General features: G+C 39.6%; 1 protein-coding gene across 1 annotated transcript in view; it reads left to right on the top strand.

The window, feature by feature from the left end:
* The window catches only part of RAB3GAP1 (RAB3 GTPase activating protein catalytic subunit 1), a 118,597-nt gene that overhangs the window by 53,526 nt on the left and 54,646 nt on the right, over positions 1-10,425 (top strand). The window contains exons 5-7 of the mRNA XM_045287420.1: positions 6,160-6,247; positions 7,753-7,872; positions 9,277-9,442. Of these exons, the coding sequence (XP_045143355.1) occupies positions 6,160-6,247; positions 7,753-7,872; positions 9,277-9,442 (374 nt within the window). The remainder of the gene's footprint in view (positions 1-6,159; positions 6,248-7,752; positions 7,873-9,276; positions 9,443-10,425) is intronic.

Genomic DNA, 10,425 nt, shown 5'->3' on the forward strand with positions numbered 1-10,425 from the left:
AGACTTTTATCTTGACAGAGAAGTTTTCATTGTACATTATGTCACTAGTAATCTCGTTTCTGATCATTTTGTAACAGTAAAAGAGCACAAGAATTTCTTAACTAGAATACTTTTTTTTTTTATAAGAAAGGGTCACTTTATATACTCTACCAACCTTCTCTTTCAGGGTCACCCTACAGTCCCAAGAAAGTTCATTCTTTCTGACTCACATCCTCTACTCTGTTTAACGAGGGAGGCAGGGCTGAAAGGAAGTTTAGTGAACATCACTGAGGCACAGCATTGAATCCGATGTTGCTTCTGGAAAAGCTTTCACCCTAGCCAAGTCTCCTAAGTCCTTTAGGATTTAGTTTCTTCTGAGAAACTGAGAAGACAAGTCTATATTTCATAACTAGTGTTTCCTTTGCAGGGAAACAACTAACCTTGTATCTTCTAGCTTCTCCTATCATCTTCAGGTGAGAAGTCTAGCGTATTTTGTAAACAGCATTCTCATGCTTATGCAGAACTTTATCTTCCCACATAGCTGACTTAATGTGATCATTTAATTAAAGCAACATTTTAATACTTGCTTTTTATCAGGAGAGCCCTGATAGCATAGTGGGTTATGGTTGTGGAGCTAACCTCAAGGTCAACAGTTTGAATCCACCAGCTGGTCCAAGGAGGAAAATGATGCTATCTCCTCCCAGAAAGATTTATGGCAGTGTTTTCCTTCGTGGGCGATACCATCCCCTCTGGAGCACTGGGGGGCGGGGAGGCACCGCAAAAGCAAATATCCGCACTTTATCCTGGATTGAATTTTGGGCTATGTTCCAAAGTTTTTAATTGCCAGAGGGTGCTGAGCTTTTTTGTTTCATTTCCTTTCCGAAAATAGGATGGTAGGCCAGATAAGTTTGAGAGCCCCTGATTTCCAGCCTCAGCAATCCTATCTGGAGTTGCTGTTTACTTGCTGGCAGTTGTTTGGGCTGATTTTTATGAGTGCTTTGGGTCGGCTCATTCTGGTTCATCCTCCTGCTGAGAATTTGCATTTCCACCCAAGATACATGGAATCATAACCTGCATTTTCACAAGATCCTCAGGTGATTCTAATGTATCCATATAAATCACCTGGAAGTTTTGTTAAAATGTAGAGTCTGGTTCAGTATATCTGGAGTGGAAATGCACTCTCAGGAAGATGTAGAACTGGAATGAGCCAGTTCGAAATCCTGATTTCTTTTATTTTGGAAACTTAATTTAAAAAAATATGTATTGTAAAATATGGAACAAAATTCAATGTTTTTTGAAATCATTTTATTAGTGGCTCATACAACTTTTATCACAATCCATACATACATCCTTTGTATCAAGCACATTTGTACATTTGTTGCCATCATCATTTTCAAAACATTTTCTTTCCACCTGAGCCCTTGGTATCAGCTCCTCATTTTTTCCCCTCCCTCCCTCATGAACCCTTGATAATTTATAAATTGTTATTATTATTTTATCATATCTTACACTGTCCAACGTCTCCCTTCACCCACTTTTCTGTTGTCTGTCCCCTAGGGCGGGGGTTATATGTAGATCCTTGTAATTGGTTCCCCCTTTCTACTCCACCTTCTGTCCACCCTCCCGGATCACTGGCCCTGAGGGGTTCATCTGTCCTGGATTCCCTGTGTTTCCAGTTCCTATCTGTACCACTGTACATCCTCTGTTCTAGCTGGATTTGTGAGGTAGAATTGGGATCATGATAGTAGAGGTGTGGAAGCATTCAAGAACTAGAGAAAAGTTGAATGTTTCATTGTTGCTACACTGTACCCTGACTCGCTTATCTCCTCCCTGAGACTCTTCTGTAAGGGGATGTCCAACTGCCTACAGATGGACTTTGGGTCCACACTCCGCACTCCCCCTCATTCACAAGGATACGATTTTTGTTCTTTGATGTCTGATACCTGATCCCATTGACACTTTGTAATCACACAGGCTGGTCTGCTTCTTCCATGTGGGCTTTATTGCTTCTGAGCTAGATGGCCGCTTGTTTATATTTTGATAGCCAAGCACCATCAGCTTTCTTCACCACATTTGCTTATGCATCTGCTTTGTCTTCAGTTATAGTGTCGGAAGGTGAACACCAGGGAATACCAGTTTAATAGAACAAAGTGTCCTTGCATTGAGGGAGTACTTGAGTAGAGGCCAATGTCCATCTGCTACCTTAATACTAAACCTATAAATATATACACATAGATCTATTTCCCTATTGTTATATATAAATATATTTACTCATGTACATGCCTGTATTTTAAGGTGACTAGATTTTAACATTGGTAAAGCGGGACACCATTAATAAAACTCATATCCTGGTGAAATAGCCACATGACAGCCGAAAACCATATACCCTAGCTTATCATGCATTCTTTCCAAAAATTGGGACTTTTTAAAAACACTGCGGGACGTGGGAAAAATTGTTCAAAATTGGGACTGTCCCGCCAAAAGTGGGACATCTGGTCACCTTAAATGTATTTAGACCTCTATAAATACCCTTTGCCATCTAGTTCTTTCCTCTATTTCCTTTTACTTTCCTCTTGTCCCACTATCATGCTCAGCCTTCATTTGGGTTTCAGTAATTGCCCTTGATCAAGCCCTACCAGACCTCTACACCCTCTTCTCCACCAATTTTGGATCACTTGTTGTTCCCTTGTCCCTGGGTTTGTTAACACCGCTTCCTTTCCCCCACACCCCCCTCTCCCATGTTCCCCCAGAACCATTGGTCCCATTGTTTTCTCCTCCAGATTGTTCATCCATCCAATTTTACCTAGATAGACCTGCAGAGATAATCATATGCACAAAAACAAGACAGAACAAAAGAAAGCAACAAGAAAATAAAACAACAACAACAAAACCAATGAAAAAAAAGAAAAGCCTGTAAAAAGTTCAAGGTCTGTTTGTTGACTTTTAGGAGTATTTTACGGTCAAGCCTGATGGGGTGCCATGCCATGGCCCCAAAGTCCATTTTTGGTATTCCCTCGTGACTTCCTTGCTCTGCTCCCCTTGCTCTGCTCCCCTTGCTCTGTTGCATGCTCTTAGTGTTTTGCCTCCGTGTGGTGGGATCAGATCGGGCACAATTCCCATACTGTGTCCAGTGTTGTCTCCTGTAGGCCTATGGGTCAGTGAGGGATGTCACGTCTCGTTGTGGGGCCAGGCATATGGTCTCCTCTGTGCATTGGCTGCTCTGAGCAGGGATATCGACCTCAAGGCTTGGTGGGCCAGGAAGTGCTCCACTCTCTCATCCTCCCCCTTCATTTGCTCACGTGTGCCCTGATCAGACGTGTCCCTTTCCCTGAGCTGTAGCTTCAGTGCTGTCCTCTAAAGTAAATTCCTCTAGGGGGAAGGGCGGCTGTCCCATGTAGTTGGGATTGGGGCCGGCCCGTCAGACCTCTCTACTGGTTCCCTGCTTTAACCATATAGGCATGCGATTGCCTATTCCAGATTTTTTTATAACTGGAATCCTGTAATTTTTGCCCTTTTGTATCTGATGACATAGTGTTTATGTGTCGGGCTGCTAACCACAAGTCTACAGATCCAAACCACCAGCTGCTCCTCAGGAGAAAGGCGGATGGAGCATTCTTCTCCCATACAGGATTACAGTCTTGGAAACTCTCAGGGCAGTTCTAGTTATATAGGGTCGCTCGGATTGGGAATACACTTGATGATAGTGAATTTTTTGGGGTCTTTATCTGACTACTCTCAGACAGCATGTATTAGAACTTTGTTTTTATTGTTGAATAAAACTCCCTTGTATGTATCTTACATTTTGTTTATTCATCTGGTGAATATTTGGGCTATTGCTACCATTTGGCTATTTTGAATAATAGTACTATGAGCATTGGCATACAAGTAAAAAAGGGTCTAGAACAGGGGTTCTCAACCCGTGGGTCACGACCCCTTTGGGGGTCATTCAACCCTTTCACAGGGGTTACCTGATTCATAACAGTAGCAAAATGACACTTATGAAGTGGCAATGAAAATAAGTTTATTGTTGGGTCACCACAACACGAGGAACAGTATTAAAGGGTCATGACATTAGGAAGGTTGAGAACCACTGTTCTAGAGGTTCATGGACAAGTTCCATGAACTTTTTGAAGCACCCCTTTCAGGTGTCTGAGTCTCTGCCTTCAGTTCTCTTAGGCCTGTATTTAGGAGTGGTATTGCTGCAGTATGTGGTAATTCTGCCATCTTTGCAGAATTGCCAAACTGTGTTCCATAGCAGGTGTGCAATTTTACATTCTTACTGTGCAAGACTGATGTGGCGGCTGTCTGATCTCCAGCTGCACGGAGGGGGAAGAAAACCCACCTCCATATCTGCCCAAGATTAAGAAGTCAGACTTGACTTCACCCTCCGACCATCTTCTGCCACCAACCATCCCTCCCACAGCACTCGACTTCTCTGCTAGGTTCAATAATCCATTACAACGGCCACACAGAACTCCGGCAATACTCATTGGCGGGCCTTTATTACGGAAGCTAACAGGATGCCACAAGGAAATGATACACAGTTTTATGTCTGCAGTACCTCCTCTCAGCCATGCCCACAGGCATGCAACTCTGTAGGCATCAGCTTTAGACCATTCCCTTGGTCTGTGCCTTATTCTGGCCAGTGTCACAAAGCTCTGTCCGCGGATCAATGTCTAAAGGGCACCCTCTCTGCAAACCAACATTCTGTTTGGAGTTGCTTCAGTGGACTACTGCTGCTCTGTCTCATGGTTTCAGCACTACTGCTTTTCAGCATAAGGCTCTTAGATACACTCTACTCATGGTTCGTCCTTCTTTCCTGGTGGTCACGAGATTGTCATTCTTGCTTCTGAGAAGGCTCACTGTATACCCAGGGAATGGCAAAACAATTCCAATGTTAGAGTCATTTAGTAGGATTTACAAAGACTGGATAGCAGAGCCAAGCCACGTAATTAAATAAGTCACACACCAGCATTGAGCAAGAGTTTTAATCCTCTACAACACTTTTATTTTTCTTTTTATTTAAAGAAATAAAAAGCCATCCCAGTGGCTCTGAAATGGTATCATTGTCACCTTGATTTGCATTTCCCTAATAACTAATGATGTTGTACCGTTTTTCATGTGATTATTGACCATTTTGATATTCAGAGAAAGTTCTATTCAAATCCTTGCCTATTTTAAATTGGGTTGTTTGTGTCTTTTTTGTTGTTGAGTTACAGGTATTCTTTATGTATTCTGGAGACCAAACACTTACTAGATATAGTTCCCAAATGTTTTCTCTTTGTTCTGTAGGGCCCTTCTTTCATCTTCTCAATAATGCCCTTGGCTGTATAAAGGATTTTGATTTTGATGAAGTTTAGTCTATCTGTTGGGAACTTAAATTTTAAGGCAAATTATTTAAAACATTCTCTTTTGTTATTTCACAAATTGCTTCTAATTTGTAAATACCATATATACTGTAGTATAAGCCCCCCCCCCCAAATATCCACCAAGGCACCTAATTTTGCCACAAAAACTGCATTAAAAACATGCTAAAAACTCGGTTGATACTCGAGTATATATGCTATTACAGGTGAGATGATGATAAGTAAATGATATAGATAACTCGCGCAAGTTCTTTTTTTAAAATTTTTAATCGTTTTATTAAGGGCTCATACAACTCTTATCACAGTCCATACATAGATCTATTGTGTCAAGCACATTTGTACGTTCATTGTCCTCATTATTCTCAAAACATTTGCGCTCCATTTAAGCCCCTGGCATCAGGTCCTCATCTTTTCCCCTCCCTCCCCGCTCACCCCTCTCTCATGAACTCTTGATAATTTATAAATTATTATTTTGTCATATCTTGCCTTGTCCGATGTCTCCCTTCATCCACTTTTCTGTTGTCTGGGACCTGGGAGGAGGTCACATGTAGATCCTGTAATCAGTTTCCCCTTTCCAACTACCCTCTCCTTCTACCCTCCCAGTATCGCCACTCACACCACTGGTCCTGAAGGAATCATCCGCCCTGGATTCCCTGTGTTTCCAGTTCCTACCCTGTTTCCCCGAAAATAAGACAGTGTCTCATATTATTTTTTGCTCCTGAAGATGCGCTAGGTCGTATTTTCAGGGGATGTCTTATTTTTCCACGAAGAAAAATACGGTACACATTTATTGTTTATTGTTTTATTAAAAGAGACCTCGCACTTGCAGTTTCTCCGGCTGCACTGCGGCTAACATTGAGCTGTGCAGCTGCGGCCGCCTGCTGCTACAGTCCAGAGTTACGGTAGCTTAGGGGGCCCTTATTTTCGGGGAGGTCTTATTTTCAGGAAGATGCCTTATATTTCAGCGAGAACTCTCTCATGTTCATATTGGCTCCGACAAACCAAACTCGTTGACCTCAAATAGATTCCAACTCACAGTTAACATTAAAAAACAGACATACCTATAGCTTAGACCTGACCGGTAGGGAATAATATTTTTTTCTAATAATAGAACTTTGTTTTCTTGAACTTTTCCCCATGATTATTTATTTATTTATTTTTGGAAATAAGTTATTGTTCTGTACTGTTGAGTTATTTCCTACTATTAATGACCCTATGTACAACAGAACGAAACAGTGTTTAGCATGCCATCCTCACAGTTATTATGTGTGACTTTCTTTCATATTCATTTTGTACAATGTTATCAGGATAAAGTAAAGGGTTAGCATAATCTGTCAACTTGAGCAGATGGGTGGAGTCTAGCCTGTCAATCAGGTTATAGCCAATGAAGCCTCTGTCTGGTCATGACCTTCTCCTGAGGATTCTGGGAACTCCTGTCTTCCTCCCTGGAGGCAGGACACACTGTCCCTGCAAGACATTCCTGTTGACAAGCCACATGGAGCTACACTGATGAAGCTAGAGTCCTGAAGCTAGAGGAGCCACTTGGAGACCCATGCCAACACTGACTGGATCCACAAGACTTTCCACCTACTGGCCTGTGAGCTTCCTGCATTCAGCATCATTGCATGTGTTGCATGAGTCTGAAGAGGAATTATAGACTGGTATCGGACATATGGGCTAATATCGGACTTATGGACTTGCTCTGGACTGGGCTGGGATGTTTTCTTAATAAGAAATTACTCTGACAAAATAATAATAATTTATAAATTATCAAAGGTTCATGAGGGAGGGGAGAGCGGGGAGGGAGGGGGAAACGAGCTGATATTAAGGGCTCAAGTTGAAAGCAAATGTTTTGAGAATGATAATGGCAACAAATGTACGAATGTGCTTGACAGAATGGATATATGTATGGATTATAGTACTAATTGTACGGGCCCCCAATAAAATGATTTAAAAAAATAAACAATTACTCTTTGATACAAAACTCTTTTGCATATATATGAGTGTCTCTGGATTTTCTCTAGTCAACCTGGCCTAACACATTGTGCTTGAGTCATTGCTGAATTCCCGTAAAGTGGCATCCTTGACAACTTCAGCCTTTTCTCTATTAAATTGTGATACTGTCTTTTGGTGAGGTTGTAAGGATTTTTGTATTGTCTATATGGAGTTACAAGCTAAACCGAAGGCTTCATTCTTGAATTTCTATCAGCACGTGCTTAAACTCTTAGCTTTCAGCAAGCAAGGTTGTGTCATCTGCATATTGCAGGTTATTAATCAGCTTTCTCCAATCCTGATGCCACACTCTTCGTTATATAATCCAAGTTAGATTATATGCTCAGCATACAGATACAATAAGCATGGTGAAATGATACACCCAACTCACCCTTTTCTTGATTTTAAACTGCAGGTACGGACTGCGAGAATTTGTGGTGATCGCTCCGGCTGCAAATAGTGACGCTGTACTCAGTGAATCCAAGTGCAATCTTCTCTTGAGTTCTGTTTCTGTTGCTTTGGGGAACACTGGCTGGTAGGTGGACATGTTGCAAATAAAAACAAAGATAAAATTTACTTTTAATAATTTAAGGAAAACAGCTACTAAAAGCTTGGGATTTTAAAAAATTATAATTAGGTCTTTAATACCTGTCCTTTTATATTTTAACACTGAAGTGTAATGAAAGTCCTATGGAGAACTTTTCTAAAGGAAACTTTATTAAAATATTTAGTATATATTTGAGTTGAATAAATTATACTACTTATTGTTCTTTGCTTTAGAAAGTTTAGCTTATTTAAATTATGCTGCAAAATATTTCAAAATGTGATTGCTTTTAGGTAAGATTGTAGCAGTGGGTTTTTGTTTTGTAGTGTCAGGTTTTATTCACATTTTGAAAGACTCATTATAGGATCACCTTTATTCAAGAAAAACATTTTTCTATTGTTTTATCATTTTTAAACAAACGATATTCTGACTAATCAAGGTTAGTAGATGATAGCTTCTTTAGTTTATTACTGTAAGGGGAAAAGTAGCCATGAGTAGCTGTGTTACTTGAGGGTAAAGTAAAAAAAATTGCTGGACAATTTTATCAAATAAACATAGTAAAATGTGAAGCTTGTTTCTTCACATATTCTCCCTCATCCATTTCTCCAGTCCTTCCTTGAAGAATTGTAAGCTCTTCAATTTACACCACATTAAAACAGCAGTTTTGACATTCTTGGGGGAATCAAATAATATTCCTTTTCAGTGTTCTTTGATTTGGGGTAAAAAGGAGCCTGAAGGGGCCAGAGCAGACCTATAGGGTCGATGAGGTAAGGTTTCCCAATGCAATTCTCCTATGACACTCCTTGCCAACCTCAGAGAATAGCCAAGTGCGTCCTACGTAGTCATGAGGGGAAACACATTTTTGGCACGAATTTCCTGGTCTTTTTTCTCACAGTGCAGTTTTCAGATTTCTTAAGCCTCTGTGATCATCCTGTACCCTCTGAGGAAATTAGTCCAGACTACCCATTGGGAGATCCCAAAGCAGTCACCATAGCTTTTTACATTACTCTCTTCTGTGAGTATCACTGACCCAGCAGATGCCCTCAGAGGCCGCTGTTTGGTTTGGACCTATTTCAAAAGGCACCTTTATGAGAATAAATGTGTTCCTGAGCGGACTTGTCTGTAGCCAGCCACTGATCCCAGAGACAGGTTTCAACGCATTTTGTTTGGAATAATCCCATACATGTGTGAACTGAAGCCCTTGCAGCAATACTTTTGGACTTTATCCTTACATATATAAATCTAGGGGCTTGTGGGGCATAGTTTGTTTTGTTTTTTGTTTACCGTTTTTAAGTATTTAAGGTTTAAAATTTTATCAACAAAGTAGTGTGACACTAGACATTTTTGGAATTGGTGATTACTTAATGTTTAATGTTATTTGATCATATCCTGCAGCCAGGTGCCACTCTTCGTGCAAATACATCACAAATGGCGGAGGATGTACGTGGGAGAATGTCAGGGGCCTGGTATCCGAACTGATTTCGAAATGGTTCATCTTCGAAAAGTGCCAAATCAGTACACTCACTTGTCAGGTCTGCTGGATATCTTCAAATCAAAGATGGTGAGTTGTTCTGATACTGTCAGGATTACCTAGGAGCCAAATAAAATAATAATTTGGCAATTTTATTCAGCATATGGAGATGTTTCTTTATAATAGCAATAATGTAATAACTTGAAGCTATAATTGACTGTTTAAATTACAATGGATGCTTGGAGAAACATCCAATTAGATTTTGAGTGCACAGTGGTAAGAAACAAATAATTAAACTGATTTGTGTAATCTGTTAATAATCATCATCTATTTTTGTTCTAATAGTTATCTGTCTTTCTACTCAGTGTTATGTAAATATTGTCACCTTCCCTGGATTAGTGGGTTTCAGAGACTTTTTGTTTTGAGCTTCTTGAAGAACTTGATTTCATAGAAATATATTTTCAATTTTGAGTCTGTAAAATAATGTAGTAGTAGAATTATAAATCTGGTTGACTTTTTTTTTTTTAACCCACTTGTACCAGGCTAAGAACTTGGGCTTTTTAAGAATTTGAGTGTGTTCCGTGTTTTTCCCTTTCTGTCCTGATAGCTGATTTGAACATTGGTAGTGGTTGCCAGGGAACACCACTGTTGACAGCTGTTTATTAAAATAAAAATGTCCATTTATTCTTTAGCACCTTTCTCAACACACAGCTGTTCTTATTAGTGTCTTGTGATTATTGTTAAGAAATCAGAGAAACATTTTAGAGCATTTCATGTTTATAAATATTTTTTTCCCTCAAAAAACTTTCTGGACTCTGAAATAGATTAAATATAGCTTAATTCTACATTTGGTTTTTGAAAATTTTTTTCTGTACACTTAAATTTTTTTAGTTTAGAAAAATGTATTAATGTATACTCTTAGCTTTTGTTTCCTCTAACCAGAAATCCTCAATAATATTTTATTTTTTTAGATCAAATTTTTGGTCAGATACAAATACCGATACTTTTCCTTTAAAAATATTAGGAAATATTGCTTTTTTACTTTTTTTCTTAAATCATTTTATTGGGGGCTC

Source organism: Echinops telfairi, unplaced genomic scaffold (assembly GCF_000313985.2).
Source record: "Echinops telfairi isolate 266 unplaced genomic scaffold, ASM31398v2 ScPeMD7_15;HRSCAF=58, whole genome shotgun sequence".
In the NCBI taxonomy this organism is placed as follows: Eukaryota; Metazoa; Chordata; class Mammalia; order Afrosoricida; family Tenrecidae; genus Echinops; species Echinops telfairi.